We start from the raw sequence: 22,843 nt of genomic DNA, 5'->3' as shown, positions 1-22,843 counted from the left end.
CGGTCTGGCACGGTAAGCTCAGGCTGCACACAGTGAGCAGGTATCCATTGCAGACCTTCATCTGTAGAAACACAAGCATAACCTCTCCCCCAAGTTAACAATTCATGTGGTCCTGACCAATGCCTGGTAGGAGGGTCTTTCATGCGTACTAAGACACCTTCGTGCTTTTGCTGCTTGTCACCAATTGACACAAAGTGCCGCACAATGGGAGGCACCGCATGGTCGACAGAGATTTTCAAAAAGTTCAAAACATAGCATGCTTTCTCTAATCGTGCCTCTGGGGTCATTCCCTTCATTCCTTTTTTTTTTTTTTTTTTTTTTTTTTTAATACATATATATATATATATCTGCGACCAGAGACACTTTACCATAACAAAGAAGCCCATATTTACATCTCTGAGCCCGGACACAAACCGCAGCTGCATGCACCACCAGGCTCAGGGCAGAAACCATTCATGCAGTTACATAGCTATATATCACTACAAGCATGCAGACACCTATTTATCAATAGATAACCATGTTAATCTTTCCTACTCTCCTTCACAATACCTAGCTGTTCTCTCATCTCTTGTTAGGTCAAATATTCTCCATTTTCTTCTCCTATATCTCTCTTCAGACATTCTCTATCCTCCTCTTTTTTGCTTGTTAATTGCGACAAGGCAAAGGTTATGTGTAGCTGGGTGACCATGACCTGATTTATGTTATGATCAACTAAACACTGAATACAGGAAAAAAGGCATGGGAGATATAAGGCAAGAAACAATAAGGTGGTTAAAGTAATTATAATAAATCCTGTAATACTTTTTATCCATAGCCCAAAGTTTCCCAGCCGTGAGAAGAGACCAAAGGCATCCCGCCTTTGGCTCTGCTGCAGATCTTTGTTTAAGGCTTTTAAGTTTTGTATGCTTTTGTGGATTAATTCAGAGTGGTCACTCAGATTCATGTAACGCATCCTATCAAAGTCTTCACAGTCGTGTCCCTGTGCTAATAATAAAAATCAATAGCAACTAGTTCTGTAGCAAGATATGACGGACAGAATCAACATCTGTTAATAAGCCAGGAAAGAAAAAAAAAGAATAGTATTTGTAGTATTACTTTCTTTAGCAAATTAGCAGCCTAATTTACTAAGCAAGTTAAGAGCGTGTACTATTCTACTGAAGAGATTAGAGAAGGAAAAAAAAAATAATATGTGTTATGCTGCATTCCAGAACTCAGCCTGAGAGTTACAGTCTGCTGTGAGTTACAGTCTGCGTTATAATCATTTGACACATGTTGGGGTTGCGATTGTGAAAGTTGCCCGTTTACAATTTTCATTGGCATTATCATAGCTAGTTGTTTTAAAAGCAACCCTCGAGCTTCCTCATGCTCGACTTGTTGTTGCAAAATATTCTGAAGCCGATCAATAAAGTTAGTATATGACTCTCTAGGACCCTGCAAGACTGTAGCAAGACTCCCGCATCCTGACTGCCTTAATAGCCATCTCCTTTGCAAAAAGTTGTCCCTGGGATACCTTGCCCGAGTCACAGAATCGGCACAATTATTTTTTCCAGCCAACTGCTCATAGTTAACGGCAATTCCCCGATTAAGGTTTTCGATCAAGGCCACTACACATAGCTCACAAAAATCAAATAACCACATCATATACTGCATCAGAGTTAGTACCATACAAAGCAATAACTTCCAATCATGCAGTGTGAGTGTATAAGGCTCTGCCATCACTTCAAGGGACATAGCAAATGTACTATGAATCCTCCCTTCCCGCACTGCTTTGCTTAACTCTTTAACAGCCTCGTATTGTACAGGCTGCCACTCTGGAGGTTGATTTGTCTGACAAAATACTGAACATGCCATAGCAACTCCCAAATCCCCTCTCTTAAGCGTTTCCCACTTGCATTCCTGCCACCGATCCCTCAGACCCCCTTTCACCCTCCCCGAAAATACAAAATGCATTGGGGAGGGGAGGAAAAAGCTCTAGCTCTTTTTCCAGATCTATAGGACCTGGATCAAAAGGTTTATCAGTGTCAAAGGAATCATTGTCCGAGTTGTCCTGTTCCTGCGCTTGGTTCTGTTTTGTGAGGGTTGCTGCAATCAGTGACAGGAGCTTTGGGGGCAGAGGAGGTGTGGATGGAGTCGCCATCGTTGACGGTGTGTTGAGAAGAATTGCACTGTTGGTGGAATTTACAGCTTCCCCTGGTTTAGCACTCGCACTGTTGGTGGAATTTACAGCCTCCCCTGGTTTAGCACTATTAGTAGGATTAGTCCTCACTTGGCAGAAAGTAGTCAGAATTTGCCACCAAGGTCCTAAATGCATTCCCGACGCGGAGTTCCCCTCCGCAGCAGCATCATACAATCGTCTGCTGACCACTTGCCAGGCAGGAATTTGCAAAGTGCCATCAGGCGGAAAGTCCGGCACATTGTCACGGATCCATTCTAACAGAGTCACTAGCTGCGGACCCATCATCACATTCTCTAATAAAGTTTGTGATAAAGGAGCATATAGTCCATTTGGCATTACAGTTTTCCGTAGTTCCTTAATCATTTCCCAGTGAAATGACTGATATTGACCTGGGTGTCTATCTTGTAATATCACGGGAAACGTGTGCGCTCCCTCTTTCATACTTTCCAAGTGCACTCTCCTCCACTCTTCTTTAATTCGTCTCCTGATATAATTTTCATCATCGCTACTGCTTTCTTTGTTAGCACTCTGCCACACCACTCGCTTCTTCCTTACTTTTGACTGTTCCTTTTTTAACTGCAAATCCTCCAATCTTAAATTTAACAGATTTTCATCTTGTCCATCCTCATCTGAGTCCTCCGACTCTGCTTCTTCTAGTTCATCAGAAATATGCTCAGTTTCAGCCTCGCTCTCATTCGGCTCCATCTGCTGAGCAACATCTTGTTTTGTTGTTACACTGGCTTCCTGCCCTTTCTCAGTCTCCAAGCTGTTTTTCTGCACGCATCTCTTTCAAAGTCTCGAGCACTAATCTCCAAGTAGTCATAACTTGGGTAGCAGTTAAATCTCCTTGAGATGCCTTTTCCCAAATTTGCTCTCCTGCTGACTCCCACATTTTAACATCAAATATTTGCGTCGAGGTAGCTGGGGTGCCTTGGCTCTTTAACCAGGCTAGCAACAGTCTCAAATTACTTTTTTCAAATACAACTTCTCTTTTGTGCAAAATATGCTGAAACATCCTTAATATACTTTTTTCCTCTGCAGACATATGGGATCCCATTTTCTAAAGTTTCTAAAGTTTCTTAAAATTTCTAAAAATTATCAAAGTCTCTAAAGCTTCTTGGCTGCTCACCTGTCTCAATGCATACAGGTTTCTAAAGCTTCTTGGCTGCTCACCTGTCTCAATGCATACAGGTTTCTAAAGCTTCTTGGCTGCTTGCCTGTCTCAATGAGCACAGGTTTCTAAAGCGCCTTGACTGCTCGCCTGCCTCAATGAGCACAGGTTTCTAAAGCTTCTTGGCTGCTCGCCTGTCTCACTGAGTACAGGTTTCTAAAGCGTTTTAAAATTTCTTCAAATATTTTAAATCTCTAAAGTTTCTTGGCTGCTCACCTGTCTCGATGCGTACAGGTGTTATCCCTGGGGTTTAGGTTGCCCACCTGGTCCAGCCGGCAAGACGATTGTTCAGCCAAGACATTTCCTCCAGAACACAGCCCTCTTCCACAAGCTGCTGTTTTTATCAACTGGTTCTGTCCTTATTCTTCCAAGGCTTCAGAACTCCTCTGTAGGGGTCACCATTTGAGGAGATTGAGGCACGGACTCCTGAATTTGACCAGAAGACCCTTTATTAGTCCAAAACCCACGCTTATATATCCTCGTGTTTGGATCATGTGCAACATACAAAAATATCATTGGTTAATCAATACTGTTCATGCGCTTCTTAGCTACATGTAATTGGTTAATTACTAAGTTACAAACACACTGAACTTGTTGCATTTTTTTTCTCTCTTCTTTCTTATCTCTGTGAGTTTCATGTTCTCAGCCAGCTGCCGACGTGACATTGCACATCCGCTCCAGCCTTGCTTCATATCCCATTTGTCTTCTGGGCGTTCAGCCAACCTTATCTTACTTTCTTTCTTCTTTTAGCCTTCAAAGTCCTTCACAGGCATCGTGGCCTCCAGCACCTGCTATAAAGCTCTCTACAGTTTCTTGACATATTTTACTAATTTGCCTCTTCAATGTTTGATTCATTCTTTCTACTTTCCCACTAGATTGCAGCCTCCAAGGTGTATGTAAATCCCAAGTAATTCCCAACACCTTACTAATATTCTGTACTACTGCAATAAAATGTGGACCTCTGTCTGAGGAAATCCCAATAGGTACTCCGAATCTTGGAATGATTTCTTGTAACAACCATTTAATAACTTCTTTTGCTTGATTGGTCCAACAGGGAAAGGGTTCTGGCCCTCCTGAAAAAGTATCAACCCCTACCAGAATGTATCGATACCCATTTTGCCTGGGTAATTCTTAAAAATCTATTTGCCAATAATCCCCTGGTTCTATTCCTGATCTCATTGTTCCCATCTGTGCTTTTTTCTTCTATAATGGATTATTTTTTAAACAGATTTCACATCTTGCAATTGTTTTCTTTGCCATTTCTAGCATCTTTACTGATACAATTTGCCTTTTCAGGAAGGTGATTAATGTTTCCGCTCCCCAATGACATTCCCTATGTTTTGTCTGTATAATTTCTCTCATTAAAAGTAGTGGGATCACTATTTGCCCTGTTGTCACCAGCCATCCTGTTAAATTCTTTTTTGCATTTAGTAATTTTCCTAATTTTTCATCTTCCTCTGAATACTTAGTTTTTTCTCTGGGTAGAGTAATAGTTTTAGTAGGAATTAATGCCATTTGAAAGGCACCTTTCTTTGCTACCCTTTTAGCTACTCTATCTGCTAGTTTGTTTCCCAATATTTCTTTTGTATTTCCTGTCTGATGTGCTTTACAGTGCATGAGCACCACATTAGTTGGCTTCTGAACTGCTTGTATTAATTTCAGAATTTCTTCTTTATATTTAATACTTGTTCCCTGGGAAGATAGTAATCCTCTTTCTTTCCACAGAATTCCATGGACATGTACTACAGCGAAGGCATATATTGAATCAGTCCAAATATTTACTTTCTTTTCTTTGCTCAGTTCTAGTGCCCTTCTTAAGGCCATCAATTCTGCCTTTTGAGCTGAAGTTGTGCAAGGTAAAGAATTTGCTTATATGACAGAGTTTTCTGTTGTCACCGCATATCCTGTGTATCGAATTCCATTCTCCACAAAGCTGCTGCCATCTGTGTACAGCTCCCAGTCAGGAGCCTCCAATGGTGTATCCTTTAGGTCCTCTTGACTGGAGTACACATGTTCAATGGTCGCTAGACAGTCGTGTTCTAGTTGTTCTTCTTCCTGTACAAAACTCAAAAAGACTGCAGGATTGGTCAGGTTAGTTGTTTTCAGAATCGCATCATCCTGTTCTGTCAGGACTACTTGATATTTCATCATTCTGCTAGGGGACAGCCAGTGACCCACCTTTTGTTCTAAAACGGTGATTACCATATGTGGTACATATACTGTTATCATCCTTCCCAGGGTTAATTTTCGAGCTTCTTGTATCAACATTACTGTAGCAGCAACCGCTCGAAGGCAAGTAGACCACCCTTTACTTACAACGTCCAGCTGTTTGGAAAAATACCCAACTGGTCTTTTCCAACTTCCCATCTTCTGGGTTAGCACCCCAAGTGCAAGATGTTGTCTTTCATGAACAAACAACTGAAAGTCTTTGGTTAGGTCCAGCAGTCCTAATGCTGGTGCTGTCATCAAAGCCTGTTTAAATTCCCAAAAGGCCCTTTGTTGTTCTGGGCCCCACATAAACGGTACAATCTTTTGGGCTTCATATAATGGCTTTGCTAACAAACCAGAATTCATTATCCAAAGTTGACACCACCCCGCCATTCCTAGAAAAGCTCTCAATTCATGTACATTTTTAGGTTCAGGGATACCATATATTGCCTCCTTTCAGTCTTTTCCCAATCGTCGTTGTCCCTTTAGAAATCTCAAAGCCCAAGTATATTACAGTTTGGCTCGCTATCTGAGCCTTATCTCTAGATACTTTATATCCACTTAGTCCGAGAAAATTTAAAAGGTCTATTGTTACCTTCACACAAGTGGATCTTGTTTTTTAGCAATCAGGATGTCATCCACATATTGTAGAAGTAAATGTCCAGGCTTCAGTTCTGAATCATTTTGTTTTCACTGTTCAAGTTCCTTTGCTAACTACCAAAGATTGTCGGACTGTTTTTGAATCCTTGGGGTAACCTTGTCCATGTCAGTTGCATCTTCCATCCTGTCTGTGGATTCTCCCATTCGAAAGCAAACAGTTTTCGACTTTCCTTCTCCAAGGGTATGCAAAAGAAAGCATCTTTAAATCAAGCACTGTAAACCACCGATAATTTTCTCTTAATGCAGTTAAGAGTGTATATGGGTTTGCAACAACAGGATGTATATCTTTAACCAATTGGTTTATAGCTCTTAAATCCTGAACTAGTCTGTATTCACCTGAAGGATTCTTTACTGGCAAGATTGGAGTATTATATTCTGATTCACATTCCTCAAGAATCCTATATTTTAGAAACTTATCAATTAACTTCTTAATTCCTTGCCTCACTTCTAGCTTAATTGGGTATTGTTTAATTCTTATCGGGTTTGCCTGTTCCTTTAATTCTATTGTTACAGGCTGTGCTGCCTTAGACTTACCAGGTATGTCTGTGTTCCAGACTATTGGTATGACAGCCTCATCTACTTCTTGCGGTATCTGCGTTTCCTTCATCTTCTCTTCTATCATCAGTATTTCTCCTGTTTTTGATTCTGGGATTTTTAAGAAAACTTCTCCTTCCTCAAAAACTATCTGTGCGTTTAACTTAGATAGTAAATCCTGCCCTAACAAAGGTGTTGGAGGAAAATGCCAGATCAGTGCTACTGTAGGCTGTACACCTCAGCTTTGTCCCCTGTATAGCCCAAACCAGGACTGCAAGCGCAGTCAGCTGATAGATGCTAGACAATAAAAGTTTAATATTAATAAGATTATGCCTGACAGTTCAAAGGAGCTTTTTAGAACAGGAGACCCTGACCTTTAGAAGGCTGAAACGATGGAGATTGTCTATTGTGATTACTCAGAACTGGGACGTATGGAATCTGAAGCAATCATCCTTGAAAGAAGCAGCAAAACAGCAAAGTGATCAAGATACAGAACAACTTGTGAAGCCGACTGTCAGGATAGGAACTGATAGAAGATTTATTGTGGAATCAAGAGATTATGTAATGTTTAGGTAGATACTATAAATACGTGACTGAAAATCTTGTAAGCTTGTCACTCTGCGGAGGTGACCCAACGCTGCTGGACCGATTAAAACATGCAAACCTAGAGTAACCCATAAGAGTTCGAGTCTCTTCTTTTACAAAAGGTATCGGTCAATCTGGTATGCATAAAAATTAATGTGTAATTATTTTATTTCCAAATTTTAAATCCAAGGGCTGTAGGAATGGCCTGTTTTCCTCTTTCCCTGTTGCTCCAATTATTTTTGCAGTTTTATTTCCCAGTTTCCCTTTAAAAACTTTTAAGACAGAATACGTTGCTCCAGTATCAACCAGAAATTTAACTCCTTCATCTCCCAGCTTAATTGTAACCAGAAGTTCAGCTGGGCTGCCCTCCGGTCCTCTTCATTCATCTAAAGTCATCATTCTTACTGCTTCTTCTTAGTGTATCTTCAGTTGTAATTTTGGGCAGTTCTTTTTCCAATGTCCCTCCTCCTTACAATATGCACACTGATTAATTCCAAAGGTATTAAATTCTCTGTTTTCAAAATTCCTGAAATCCCCTCGTCCTCTAGCTCTTCCTCTTCCTCTCGTTACATTCCCCAGTAAGGCAGCTATCAGTTGGCTTTCTTTAATCTTTTCTTTCTTTTCCCTTCTCTGGTCTTCCTCCTTTTCCCGGTTATTGTAAACCTTCCATGCTGTTTCAAGCACCTTATTTAAATTCCTTGAATCCTCTCCCTCTAGTTTTTTTAAGTTTTCTCTTTATATCTGGTGCTGATTGCCCCATAAATATTAAAGCCAATTGTTGTTCTGCTTCTGACTCTAATTTCAAATCAGTAAACTTTCTGGCTGATTCTTTCAGTTTCTCTAAAAACACTGAGGGTGATTCATTTTTGTCTTGTTTTACCACATATAATTTAGACCAATTTAAAGCTCTTGGTATTGCATGCTTCACCCCATACAGCACCCACTTTTGGTACTGACTTAACCTCCTATGGCTCTCTGGCATATTCCGATCCCATTGAGGGTCTCCTGTGGGAAAATTCTGTTCCAGTGTTCCAGTAAGTAAATCGTTGGTATGTGCAGATTCTGTCTGTGCCCTTTCAGTTTTTAGCACCATCTGTTTTTCTGTACTGTCTAATAAATTATCTAATATAACTTGTATGTCATTCCAATCAGGATCCTATGTCTTAATAATTGTTTCTACAACCCTTCCTACCCTTTCTGGGTCCTCCCTATACGTTCATGCAGCTTGTTTCCATGCCATCAAATCCGTAACAGAAAATGGCATTTTCACATGCACTGGCCCCTGCTGCCTTATTCCCTGTCTTAAAGGAGCTATTAATTTGGATTATTGTCTAGTTCTTCAAGATCCTTGTGAATAAATTCCCGAAGGTCCTGACTTTGATGAATCTTCTGCCTCTCTTTCCCTTCAACCACTACTATCTGGTTCAGCTATCTTTAATTCTGGTTCTTCCCGATTTCTCCCTGGGAGGGCTACTTCAAGTTCCAATTCCATTTCATCCTCCCTCGGTACTGTACATCTAATACATCTCTTGCCAATGTCACAAGCAGAACAACAACTTTTACTTTTACTGCTCTCTGAGGTTAATGTCATTATTAGATCATCCCAACTGATCAATATACATTCCTTTTGCCAATCCGTTTGTTGCCTCAGATAAAAGAACAAATCCACATATGGTACCTCATTCCATTTCCCCTCTCTCCTGCAAAACAGCATCAATTGCAATATAGTATTATAACTTAGTGTTCCATTCGTTGGACACTTTTCCTGATCTTCTAAAACATACTATGGCCACCAATTATTACAATATTCTATCATTTGACGTTTTCGTAAATCTTCATGTAATTTACCTCAATGTGTTAACAAACATCCTAACGGTGAGGTTTTTGGTATCTTTTCATCCAATGTTAAATTCCCTACACATTTACTCTTAAATAATTTCATAAGTCTTGTTGCCATGTTACCAATTTTTTTTCTTATTTTTTTTTCTTTTAGTTATTACTTTATATAACGACCAAATCAAACACTTCGTCCTTCTCCAATCAAGCCCCTCGTGGGATGTTGGGACAGTGGATTGGGACTCCACACTCACTTCGTGCACTTCTTAATCACCCACTCACACACTCAACAGAACAGATAACATTCAAATTTTCCAAGTTTCAGCAGTTACCCACTTATAACTTAGATGTAAACTTTAAAATCAATATATGCGCATATTACAACCAAAAAAATGTCTAACCTAACAATAAGGCAGACAAAAATATCAATATATATTCATATATATTGTACAACCAAATGTGCACACAACCAAACAAAATGTCCAACCCAGCAATAGCTTTCGCTTATGACTTACGAGCAGACAAAACAAATGTCTGATCCGACAACAGCTTTTGCTTATGCTAAGCAGACCAACCAAATCGGGTACCTTTGAGCCCCAACCCTGCATGGCTATACAACTAAACAATATTTTTTTTAAGGAAGTGCCTTACCTTGTTCCAGGGAACGTTGCGAGGAGCTTTATGGGTTGAGGGCAATGGTTCTCCCCGAGAAATCCTCGGTGCCGGCTGGAGCTCAATCAGCACTTGATCCCCTCCAGTCTCACACGCAAGGTCCCATCTGGGTAGCCAAAACTGTCACTGAAAATCGGGAATCAAACCTCTTAACACCAATGTAGCATTAAGAAGCAGGCACTCCTTTATTGCAACGCTGAGTGCTCGGTGGCATCTCCACAAATCAAGCGCACCTGTGTAGTATTTACCGTTAAATTTATACACAAAATTACAAGGTCGTACACTCCCAGTTACAATGATTGGTTATAAATTTGCATATTATTGTAATAGTTGCTGTGTCATCCTTCTCTGTTACTAGGCTTGCGCAGGGGAAGGGTCTTCACCTGGGCAAGGGTCTTCTTGACCTGTGGGTGTGATTTTTAGTATTATAATGAAGGTAGTTCACTTCAGGACACCTTAAAGGTAAGTTTTGTTGCCAAGTTGGAAGGCTGGATATCGGCCTTACCAAGCTGTCCAATAACTCATCCTATACACAATAGAACCTAGGTGCTCTGGTTATGGTCTAGAGAATAAGGACTGAGGTTATTATGGTCTATAGCATAGGGACGTCAAGTAACAGTCTCGGATAACAAGCAGCACAACAATTCATATGTCATTGGTTGATAAGTGCTAACATAATTCTATCATGGAGATTAACTCCTTTGTGGATAACTGGCTAGCTGAAAAAGGTCTCATAGACATAGTCCAGCTGGCTGGACAAAAATGCACATCGCTCTCAGCTTATCTGAAGTAAAGCAAAATACACTGTCTTTGGCTGTCCTTGTTACACAATAACAGGAAGATTTCGGTGGGAAAAGAATGTTGCAGGTGGGAACAGATAACTACAGAAGAGAAACAAGGGGCGGGCTTGGTATTTAGGCAACTAACCAATAATGAGCTTAACTTTTGTAATATGTATGAGCTAATTATAACAAGGCATAAAAGGTGACTGTAAGAGACAATAAACGAAGTCTGCTGATCACTCATATTGAGTGACTGTGTCTTCCCTCCGTCGCGACAAATGGCGCCCGAACAGGGACCCTAGAGAGGGCTGAACCTGCGAGCCACGGTTCGGCGGAGATTCGGGTACCGGTGCTGAAAGCAGCGCAGGAGGCGGAAGGGCACAGTCCCCGCGCCCGGGAGCACCTACAGAGGGTCCCGCCGGCCACGCGTCGCCGAAGTCTCGCAAAGGCTGCAACAGCGCTGACGAAGGTATGGAGGGACAAGCGACGTACGATTCGCTCATATGCTTTTTAGAAAAGCTGAGCGTTCAGGACATAGATTGTAAAAAGGAATTCCTCGGGTTATTAGCGTATGGGATAGCGTCCGTGACCCCCGCGGCAACGGCGAGCGGCGGCGCGCGGCCCGGCAGGCCCCTTCCTGGCCGCGGTTTCTCTCCAAGGCGGCACCATCCCCCCCCCCCCTCCGATCGGCGCCATGGCGATGCAAGCGGCCAAGCGAGCTGACATCCGGCTGCCCCCAGAGGTCAGTCGGACCCTTTATATTCGGAACCTGCCGTATAAAATCACAGCGGAGGAAATGTATGATATGTTTGGGAAATACGGACCTAGTCGACAAATCAGAGTTGGAAACACTCCTGAAACAAGAGGAACAGCTTAAGCTTCTCAAGGAAAAATACGGAATTGATTACAAACCCACCAAAAAAAGTGCTTCAGATGTCCCCTACAAGAAATGGGTTTCTGCCTTGAACTAGCAAACATCTCTGTGTTTAACGAGAAGCCTTTTTGCCTTGATGGAGATAATTTATGCTGTATTCTGTATTTATGCTGTATTCTGAATGTGGAAATTGGTTGGGACTAGGAGGCTGGCTTAAAGGCATTTTGCAAACGGGATTATTATTTTTGATCATTATTGTAATAATAGTTTTTTGATCAAAACCAGCCAAAATTACTTGTAAGCATTAGGCATATCTGAAGAGAATGCCTTTATTTGAATCAGCAGTTAAGGTGTAGTTTAGTCTGATGCTGTGGTTTTATCTGCTTCTGGTGAATTTTTGAAGTGATGAAATCAGAGATACAAGGTATACTAAGAGTTATGAGGTAATAAGGTAATAATCTAAGTAAGGGTGCTGTCTTTTATATCTACAAGTGCAATATGCTTTTACGTAGCAGAGAGAAACTTTAACAATAATGTTGCTTGAGCGAGATGTGCATGTGACAACTTGGGAAAAGGGATATCACAACTGGAGTGCAACAGTGTTTCTACGTCTGGCAGAGTGAAATCTTTCAAGACCTGAGTTTAGACAGTCTAAAATAAATTGTTAGTATTCAGAAAACCCATCTTAGGCCTCTTTTGCTTACATAGTGTTATGAAAGTCAACTGCTATTGTAGAGAATTAATGATTTTTTAATACATATTAACAAATACTACTATTTTACCTTGAGGCAGTTGAGCGAGAAATACTCACGTGTAGCATTTGAGGGAATGTCAGCATAAATCGCACTTACAGTAAGACTGCATTTTTAATTACTGTACTCGTTAAGATTCGATGATGCCATAAGGCTAAGGCCTTTTATCACAGATTGGTTCTGAACTAAAAGGTGTGTGCACATGTAGATATGCACATTTGTGTTATTTTCCTTAATTGGCTACAAAATAATATAATTAGGTTGGGGACTAGATCTTGGGAATTTGTCTATTATACTTCTGTTTGTTAAGGAACGTGCATAACATACAGCACCCATGTAGGCTTGGCTTGTGGCACAGTTTCAAATTTAGGATAGACATTCAGACAGATAAGCAACGTACTCTTCTTGTGTGTATCACCTACAAGCCATTATGGCTTAGTGTGTAAATCTGTATGTAACTATTGAAAAATCCCCTTATGAATGTATATAGCTTAGAACTAATTTTTCCCCTTTGTTAATTCTTTGATATCAATGAGGTATTCTTCAGAAATGTATGGACTGGTTGGTTGCATAAAGGCAGTTGTTATTTGGACAGAAAATTGTTAATGGTCAGGGATTTTCCACTAAAATATTTGCAAATATTCCTAGTCAAACATCAGTTTGGTTTCTTTTTGGGTTTTGAGCTTGCATTAGTCCAGGTTCAGAACTTTAAAATTACCTTTGAATTTTTTAAACTTTGTTTATCACTGGAACAGAAAGAGCATCTATATTAAAGCTTCAAGCTAACTTTATTTTTCAAGTATTTCTGGAATTATACTTCTGAACTGAGATTTTATAAGTTGGCTGTGTATTTTCCTGTGTTAAAACGCTGTTATTGAAAATGGTCAACCAGGCCTATGTCGCCCAAAATAAAAACGGGGGAATTGTGGATAACTGGCTAGCTGAAAAAGGTCTCATAGACATAGTCCAGCTGGCTGGACAAAAATGCACATCGCTCTCAGCTTATCTGAAGTAAAGCAAAATACACTGTCTTTGGCTGTCCTTGTTACACAATAACAGGAAGATTTCGGTGGGAAAAGAATGTTGCAGGTGGGAACAGATAACTACAGAAGAGAAATAAGGGGCGGGCTTGGTATTTAGGCAACTAACCAATAATGAGCTTAACTTTTGTAATATGTATGAGCTATTTATAAGAAGGCATAAAAGGTGACTGTAAGAGACAATAAACGAAGTCTGCTGATCACTCATATTGAGTGACTGTGTCTTCCCACCGTCGCAACACTCCTTAAAATCAAAATGCTCTTATAACTGACTGTTACATAAACACAACATATAGAAAGATTCAGTAAAATCTTAAAATAATCTGCAACAATGTGTCTTGCAAATCATCCAAATAAAGAATGAGTTAGATTGGCAGAGCTAGCAGAAAAATGATAAGATAATGATTTAGAGCTATGATAACCAACCTGTAGGTCGGTAACTCCCGTCCAGAATTTAGCCACACTGCCAAAGAATAGTGTCCAAGTCAAACCTGTAAATGGCTTCAGAAGAAAACTTATTCTTGTAGGATTAAATATAATTAATTGTATTTAATATGCAGCCCTCAAATGTATCTTCTGAATCAGGGAGTCTTTATTCTTCTAGATTGCCAGAAATTGTTGGAATAAAAGAAAGGAAAGCTTACTTCATTGCCTATACTGTTTTCAATAGTCCGAGCATTCTCTTTCTAAGGTGTTCCATAGCCACCATTACAGGCAAGTGCCTGAGCTAACTCTGCCTGGCAATGCTTAATGTGCTATGCTGATTCTCCTTCATGCTCAGAGCATGGGATTAAATACTTTATAACCACAGGAAAACGTACTGATCCCACTATCCCAGAGAACACAATGACTTTGATCCTCCACTCCAATAACTTTCTTGCCAAATAATCCTAGACTCACACTGAGAATTTCCCTCCATTGCATTTGCCACTGGGTGTAGCCATATACTGATTATTGGAGGGGATGGAAGAGCAACCATATGCATCCAGATGGAATGACCTTAGATATTAAGAGAACAAGCAAGAGAAAATCTCTCTATTCATGGTAGAGCACACAGCTCTGCTTCAGCAGCAGGCTGCCTTGAATGCTTCCTCCAAAAAGCTCTATTCTGCATCAGACTTCAGCAGCAAACTCCTGTTTGTGTATAGAGAAATAAATAGCAATCTTTCTCTAGTCCTGGCCAATGAATCCCCCAAATATACTAATGAAAGAGAACTAATACTGTTGCTTCAGTGTTAGAAGGGAGTTTGTGACCAGGGTCTTCAGCTTACAGGTCACTTTGCCTATATATGTGTGAAAGAATGTGATCTTCCTTTAACTTCTCATAAGTATCAAGTTTATTTTGGTGATTGCCCCAATTACATGTATACCTCACATTTCCAATCATTCTATTATAATTTATCTATGTAAATTAATAGTGTAATTTGACCACACATTAATAAAGTTAATAATAATGTCAATTCGGTATCATGAACCAATAACCCTCATCTCAAATATTTTACAACCTAGGATAAATAGACTATTTAAAAAAAAATAAAATTTTAAGGAAAAATAGTATGGTTACTTTTCACCAAGTCTGCTTAAAATCTAGGTTTTCTATTTAATTTAAGGATGTGGCTGGTTCGCAGGACATCATTCAGAAGGAAGAGAGAGACAAACAGTTCTTCCAAATCCAGAAGCTTCACAATAAAAAAGAAAGTTAAAGAAGGGAAAGCTGGGGACAGGGAAACAAATAAAAGCAAAAAATACCATGGATAGATAGAATGATTATCAGAGTTGCCAATACTAGATTCAATGCATTGCTTATTGCGCATGCTTTTGTCTTTTGGGAGATAAATTAATAAACAGGGATACTGGAGAGTCTCTTCCATACCTTTGAGGTTTCCCAGTACTGCAGGTCCAATGGGTCATTGACTGACTGTCCTCATGACTCTGTTTTCCCACGTATGGTGCCAAGAAATTTTTGACTAAGGTTTTAAAAGCTTAACGAGGTATTTTACTTGGTTTTGCAGGTGCCATAATTTTCTGCTTTTTGGCAATTGCTGAGATAACACAAAAAGATAGTTTTCATTGAGATTCAGTCCTGAGCCAAACCTGAAATTCACATTATTTTATGCATCCAAAGTTCTGTGGGCTTCCCTGATCTGAGCCTTCTGGGTTTTTAGACTTGACACCATCACTGCCAGATTTATGGCACAAACACTGAAATTTGTGAGTCTTTGAACTCCTGGTCTGGAGACCCAGAGGCCACCACTGCTAAATATGTGGTGACTTCTGCTTGATGTGGCCTCTCCTGGGCGTAGTCAACTGGCTCGTACATACATGATTAATAGTAGGCCCGTCTGTTATTTCACTTGAAATTTAGAAAAAAGATGTGAATATCTATAGTGAGCAACAGGAGAGAGTTTGAGAAACAGGATGTTACAGACAGTTGGTGGAACATGGCCTTGGGAGAAGGGATAGATGCCATAAATATGTCAAGCTGGGACATAACAAGATAAACCCAAGGAGAAACAAATGGTTAATGAGAACTATGTGTGAACTATCTGAATTAGCATACTAAAAGATCCACCCTCGAGCAAAGAGAGCCCCCTACTAACAAAGCCCCCTCCCCACAGAACATGCCCTGTGAAATAAAAAGAATGCTGTACCTTTAAATGGAGAAAAGACTTGTAAGAACCAATGATAAAGTAAGTGTAACTTAACGCAATTGTAAACAATTGTTCAAAGTGTATAAATGTAAGGGACTAAAATAAGTTGACCTTGTAGAGAAACAAGGCTGAATTGGCAGAGCTGTTAGTGTACAGATAAGCGGCCAAATTTGGCAGTGAAACCGCAAGCATGTGAACAGCTCGCAATGAGCAACTGCTTTGCTACACGTAGACAAATTCCCAGGTGCTCTGCCGCACGTAGGCACATTCCAGGGCAGAACTTGGGTAGATAAGCGATTGTATATAACCAGCACTTATGTATGCAATAAACGATCTCACTTCTTCACTGACTTGGGGTCCGTGCCTTCATACGCCACATATAAAGCGTTTTACTGTGTTAAGAGGGGTGCTAGCTTTGTTGATTTACCACCTAGCACCCACCTCTGAGCAGACCTACAATAAACAAATACCTGGACTCGGTATGTGAATTGGCAGTGCGCACTGGGTAACAAACTCCATTTGTGAGACAACAGTTTCTGGTGACTCTGGTGGGACAGCCGTAGTGCCTTGCCCGGATTGACTGACCACTCCAGGCAAAGGGGCTCGGCCGGACAATTTCCAGTGCGCACGGACCTTTTGATCGGGGCCTCGTACTTCGTACAACCAGCCCCAGAGCCAGGACGACCAGCGACTTAATGGTGCAACACTTTTTAAAGGTATTTCTTGGGTGAAAGCGGGGTGATTGAGAACTGAAAAAGAAGCAGCAGGATTTTGGGTTTGGGCCCTGCATAAGAAACATCAAGACGATATGCAGCAGGAGCTGTTTCTACGCTTTAGTGACACGTGTCTTGGGTTTTGGTATTGCGTACACATTTTCACACTTGCTTTTTTTGGATATGTGTGTGAAAACTTGGGTTTGAGGTGTATGCATTTGTAATTATAGTGTATGAAACATTGGGTAAATTCTTTTGGATACCAAAATGGGTTCCTCTGCTTCTGTAGAAATTACCCTTTGCTCTCCCCTCAGATGCATCCTAAAGAATTGGAATAAGTTTGGAGAGGACCCTATGACAAAGGATAAACTGAAGCGATACTATAATAAATGGTGGCCACAATATGATTTAGATGATGGGGAAAATGGCCTGAAAATGGATCTTTGAAATATAATACTATACTACACTTGATGTTATTTTGTAGAAGACAGGAGAAGTAGGATGAAATTCCTTATGTTGATTTGTTCTTTGCTTTAAGAGATGATTGGGTTTGTAGGAGAAAATGCAACTTAATAGATTCAAAACATCAGAATGGAATATTTTCATTGTCTAAAGAAACCGAGAAAAAGAATGGAAAGTCTAAGTCTTGTGGTGCTAAATGTGACGGTGAGTGGGACAGAGAAGCTGAAGAAGACGTCCATATGTTGGTACCCTCCCCCGACTAGGAAAACAAGGAAGGTTAGAAAGTTAATTTAATGAAAAAGTTGTTTCCGATACTAGTCCAATTTCAAGTAGAACTAGAGGAAACACACCCCCCCACCCCCCCACCCCCGATATTACAGGCCCCTTTGAGAGAATCAGTGGGGCCTGAAGGGGAGGTAGTGTATGTACATGTTCCATTCACTACCTCAGACTTATTAAATTGGAAGCGAGAGATTGGATCATACCGTAGCAACCCTGATAGAATGTATAGCATGGTTAAAACAGTGATATTAAAACACAATCCTAATTGGGGAAACATTCAAGCTTTGTTGGAATATTTTTTTACATATGAGGAAAGGAAGGCAGTGTTGGAAAAGGCCCAAGAAGGAGTAATTAGAAAAATTGAGGGTTTGGACTTAAAAGTCACGGGAACTCCAAATCCTGATTAATTTCTCCCCAAGGAGGATCCGAAGTGGGACCCAAATAGAATCAGAGGATTAGATCAGTTGAAAATGTATCAAAGGTTGATTTTATATGGGATTCAGAATGGAGTAGAGAAACCTAAGAATCTTGCCAAATTGTATGAGGTGAAACAAGGAGAAAAGGAATCTCCCTCAGCCTTTTGTGAGAGACTGTGTGAAACGGTTCATAAGTGGACAGATTTGGACCCTGAAAGTGAGGGAAATGTAATGCTATTTAATATGCTCTTCGTTGGACAGTCTGCACCAGATATAAGAAAGAAACTTCAAAAAGTAGAAGGGGCAGACGGGATGGTGATTTCACAACTGATGTCTATTGCCTATAAGGTGTATAATAACGGACAAAATAGAAGGGATAAAAAGAATCAAGCTAAATTAACAGCTGCTCTAGCTAATGCTAATGGCCAAGGATGGGGAGAAGGAGTAAGTGCCCGAAGATGAGGAGGATTGAGAGGACAAAGTCGGGGACGAGGACGTGAATTGCCCCTCTAAAACGACCAATGTGCTTATTGCAGAAAAGAAGGACATTGGAAGAGAGAATGCCCACTGCTTATGAGTGGACAGAACAGGGGATCAGAAGGAGCTGTAGGACTTATGGCAGAAATAGGTTTAGATTGAAGGGGACCAGGGGACAATATTAAAATTTCCCCAGAGGATCCCCTGGTTCCAGTTCAGCTGGGGAACGAAACTATTGATTTCCTGGAGGATACAGGAAAGACATATTCCGTTATAACTAGTTGTAAAGGTCTTTTAAGTAATAGCTATATGCCGATTGTGGGGTCACGGGAAAGCAAGCTTTGAAACCATTTTTAAAAGCGATGGAATGCAAAATTGGAAGTAAAACTGTAGCTCATTAATTCCTCTATATGCCAGTATGTCCCTTACCCCTCTTAGGGCGAGATCTGTTGTGTAAATTAAGAGCACAGATAGCTTTCTCTGATAAGACAATACAGCTACACCTGCCAAAGGAAACAGCTTGGAAGGCTCAAATCTGTTTATTGACGGAGAAACAACGGAGAGATGCAAATACCCCGGAGGAAATCTTGGATGCTGTAATACCCACCGTATGGGCAACCAACAGACCTGGAAGAGCAAAGAATGCAGTACCAGTAAAGGCTGAATTAAAAGCCAGAGCCCAACCAGGAAGAAAAAAGCAATATCCTATTAAGTTAGAAGCTCATTTGGGTTTAGAACCACTAATAAATGGTTTTATTCAATATGGACTATTGAAGGAGTGACAATCTGAATATAATACCCTGATCTTGCCAGTTAAGAAACCCTGGACTCAAGAATACCAATTGGTGAAAGATTTGATGGAAAATAATCGAATCACAGTCAACGTACAGCCTGTGGTTCCAAACCCTTTATGCCTTGTTATCATCTTTACCTAATAACAATGTTGATTTTACAGTATTGGATTTGAAAGATGCCTTCTTTTGCGTACCCCTGGAGGAGGAGAGTCAAAAGCTTTTTGCATTTGAATGGGAAAACCCAACGACAGGACAAAAAGTTCAACTCTGCTGAACTGTGTTACCCTGGGGATTCAAGAATAGCCCTACTCTGTTTGGTAATGTATTGGCCAAAGAATCGGAAGATTGGCAAGGTAAGATTCTTTGATTACCTTGCTTCAATATGTAGACGATATTCTACTGGGAGCCATGAGGCAACAGGAATGTCAGGCAGCCACCATTAGCTTACTGAATTTCTTGGGACTTGCTGGGTACCAAGTATCACAGAAAAAAACACACAAATTGCTCAGCTTCCCATAGAATATCTGGGTTTTGAGATTTTGCAGGGCGGGAGAAGATTGGGAGCAATATAAAAAGAGGCGATATGCCGCATAGCCCCTCCAAAATCAAAGAAAGAATTAAGAGGATTTTTAGGAATGGCCGGGTTGTGTCGCCTGTGGATACCAAATTTCAGTCTAATTGCTAAACCGTTATATGCTGCTATCAAAGGGCCTGAAGAAATTCTTGAATGTTGTAAAAGCTTTGACACTATAAAATTGGAACTTATGAGGGCCCTGGGATTGCCAGACTTGAGTAAGCCATTCACTTTATACGTATATGAAAAACAACATGTGGCCTTCAGAGTTCTAACTCAAACCCTTGGAGACTGGAAAAGGCTGGTGGCATACTTCGCTAAGCAATTAGATGAAGTGAGCAAGGGATGGCCAGCATGCCTCAGAGCAGTGGCAGCAACGGTCTTCTTAATTACAGAAGCTCAAAAACTGACTTTGGGACAGTTGATGGTTTTGTGCCTCATGCTGTTTTGGCAGTATTGGAGCAGAAGGGCCATCACTGGTTGTCCCCAAACAGATTGATTCAATATCAGGCATCCTTGATCGAACAAGATGATATCACTTTGAAGGTGGGAACCTGAAGCTCAAGGGTGCAATGACTGCACTGACAGCCCTGAAGCCAACATCTGCCTCTCTGCACATGCAGGAAGATAGACTGGTCACACAGTTTGTGCCCATGAATGACTCCCCAGCCTGAGTGATGGGAAGTGGGACCTTCATCACCAGTGATGAGGAGGAGGTGGTGGTGGCAACACCAAGTCTCCAGAGAAACTGAGTAACTCCAGAAGAGGCTGGCAAAGAAAGGCCTGGGGCTGCTTCCCTTGCAGCCCCATGCTGCTTGCCCCTTCCCAGGCCAGCGATGTCCCAGCACTCATAGCCACCAGGGACAACCCAGGGGGGTCACTTCCCATAGGATCACCAAGGTCACCCTGGTGGGTCATATTCCATGGGGTCACCATGGTCACCTGAGAGACTCACATGCCATGGAAGTCACCATGGTCACACCCTAAATGGGTCACATCCCACACGGTCACCAGGGACACCCCAGCAACCACAGGGTCATTGGGGATGCCTGGGGCAGGGGAAACAGAAAGACAGACACCCTCCTACTAGCAGGAAGTGAACCTCACCAGTAGGGTGCAGACCAGCAGCCCCCAAGGAGTCCTTGCAGGGGTGGATAGGGCCTCATGGGGCAGCCTGCTTCAGGTGCCCCACAAAGGGGACTGATAGCTTCCTTCCCTGCCATGCTAAGTAGAACCCTACAGCCATCCTGGCGTGGAACATCCCATCAGTGCTAAGGGCACCCTGCTGGCTCCTCTAAGCACTCAGATGGCATCTTCAGAGCATCTCCCTCAGACACCTCTGCTAGTAGTACCAAGGTCCAGACAGGGAAAGTACTCATAACGCCTTAACAGCAACCCTGGTTCTTAACTAATTCATCAGGGTCCTGTTGATCTCAGGTTGCAAAACAGTGAGTGCAGCCATCCCCAGTCTCCCCCAGGGCTGCAGGACAGTAGGAAGAGACTGGTGCCTGTCTGGGGAGGTGTAGAAGAATGAAGGCGGTGGGTTGATTAGCACTGATAATATGCAGCTGTGGCCTTGCCTCAAAGGCATAGGTTGATTGACCTGGATGATGTGCAGCTGTAGCTCATTCCTGCTAAGTAGTTAAATAGCACTGAGGATGGTGGGAGAGGGGGTTAGATAGAGGAAGGAGGAATAGCCTGGATAGTAGAATGAGACTGATGGGAAAAGCCTTGTTGCAACCTATTAGTTTGTTTGTGCTACAACAGGGAGGGTTCTCTGCCACTTGACCTTTCCCTAGCCCTTTTGGAAGTCTGAAAACTGACTGGGACAATTGATGGGTTTGTGCCTTATGCTGTATTACTGCTTAGGCAGTATTGGAGTAGGAGGGTCATCACTGGTTGTTCTCAAACAGATTGATTCAACATCAAGCATCTTTGATTGAACAAGATGATGTCTCTTTTAAGGCGACTTCCATCCTGAAACCTGCAACCCTACTCCATGTTAATGAAAATCATGTATTGCAACATGATTGTCTATATGTCATAGAACAGGTGTACTCCAGCCAATCAGATCTGAAATATATACTCTTATGGTAGGGGTTCTCAAACTACGGCCCATGGGCTGGATATGGCCCCCCAGGATTTTCAATCTGTCCCCTGGTATTTACAGAACCTCCCTGTGTGCTGCCCCCCTCATGCTGGGTGTTGGTGGGGGGAAACCAAGCAGCTGCAGATGACCTCCTGCCACTTCATCTGTGCTCCGTCCCCCTGTTTAAAAAGTTTGAGGACCCCTGTCTTAGAGAATCTGAACTAGGAGTAATTCACTCATGGAAGCAGCTTTATGGACAATGCACAGCAAAAAGCAGGATATGCTTTGGTACCTGAATGAAAGAGCAGCTGTACCTCTGGACACCCCAGTACATATCTTCCAACCACAGATCTAGTTTATATCAGAACTTGGAAATAGGAGCCCCTGAAAGAATGCTGGAAAGTACCATATTTGATATGATTAATCACACCCACAGTGATCAAGGTAAAGTGAATGGACTTTTGGATTCACTATACTCGAGTGAAGAGTGGCCCTCTGGAAGAGTAGAAGTCAAGAGAGACTGGACCTTTGAAATGGAAATTAACACGGAGTTAATGAACTTGACCTGGATGAATTGGGGATCAGTAGTTTATTTAGATTGTATACAGGGAGGCATTTTATTATATTTTGTATTATTAGGAATAATAACATTGTTATATCTTTAGAAGTATACAGACTTCTCATAAATAGAAATGAATAAACTAAAAGGGTGACAGTCCTCTTTTACTTGATGTTGCCAACACTTAAAGGGAACCAGGACAGTCTTTTAAGTCCATGGGACCATAATGTCCATTTCAAACTAATTGGGGAGGGAGTTTTTCAAAAGTCCTGACCTATTCCAGAAGGAAAAGACTGGTATTGGCTTTGTGGGGAAAAGGTTAGAAAAAATTTACCAAAGACAGGAATACGTACATTAGGAGCGCTATTTCTGAGCATTACAGTAATGGAAAAATGAGATTCTAAAGCCTGGTTGAGAACCTATTTAGAGAGACATAAAAGAGGCTGGTATCCACTAATTGAGAGACCTACAGCTTTTGCTCTGTGGTTCCTTCTGTGGCTAGGAGTAAGTGAATTAGGAAAAGCTATTGTAAATAT

At 41.3% G+C, this 22,843-nt stretch overlaps 1 protein-coding gene across 1 annotated transcript in view; it reads right to left on the bottom strand.

Annotated features, from left to right (window-relative positions):
- Positions 1-378: 378 nt before the first annotated feature.
- Positions 379-22,843, bottom strand: part of LOC129783157 (uncharacterized) — a 26,586-nt gene continuing 4,121 nt past the window's right edge. The window contains exon 2 of the mRNA XM_055793007.1: positions 379-9,968. Coding sequence (XP_055648982.1) covers positions 1,874-2,881 — 1,008 coding nt within the window. The 5' untranslated portion in view covers positions 2,882-9,968 and the 3' untranslated portion in view covers positions 379-1,873. The remainder of the gene's footprint in view (positions 9,969-22,843) is intronic.

This window comes from Falco peregrinus, chromosome W (assembly GCF_023634155.1).
Source record: "Falco peregrinus isolate bFalPer1 chromosome W, bFalPer1.pri, whole genome shotgun sequence".
NCBI lineage: Eukaryota > Metazoa > Chordata > Aves > Falconiformes > Falconidae > Falco > Falco peregrinus.
Note: the sequence above shows the minus strand (reverse complement) of the source record. Positions and strands in the feature narration are given on the sequence as shown.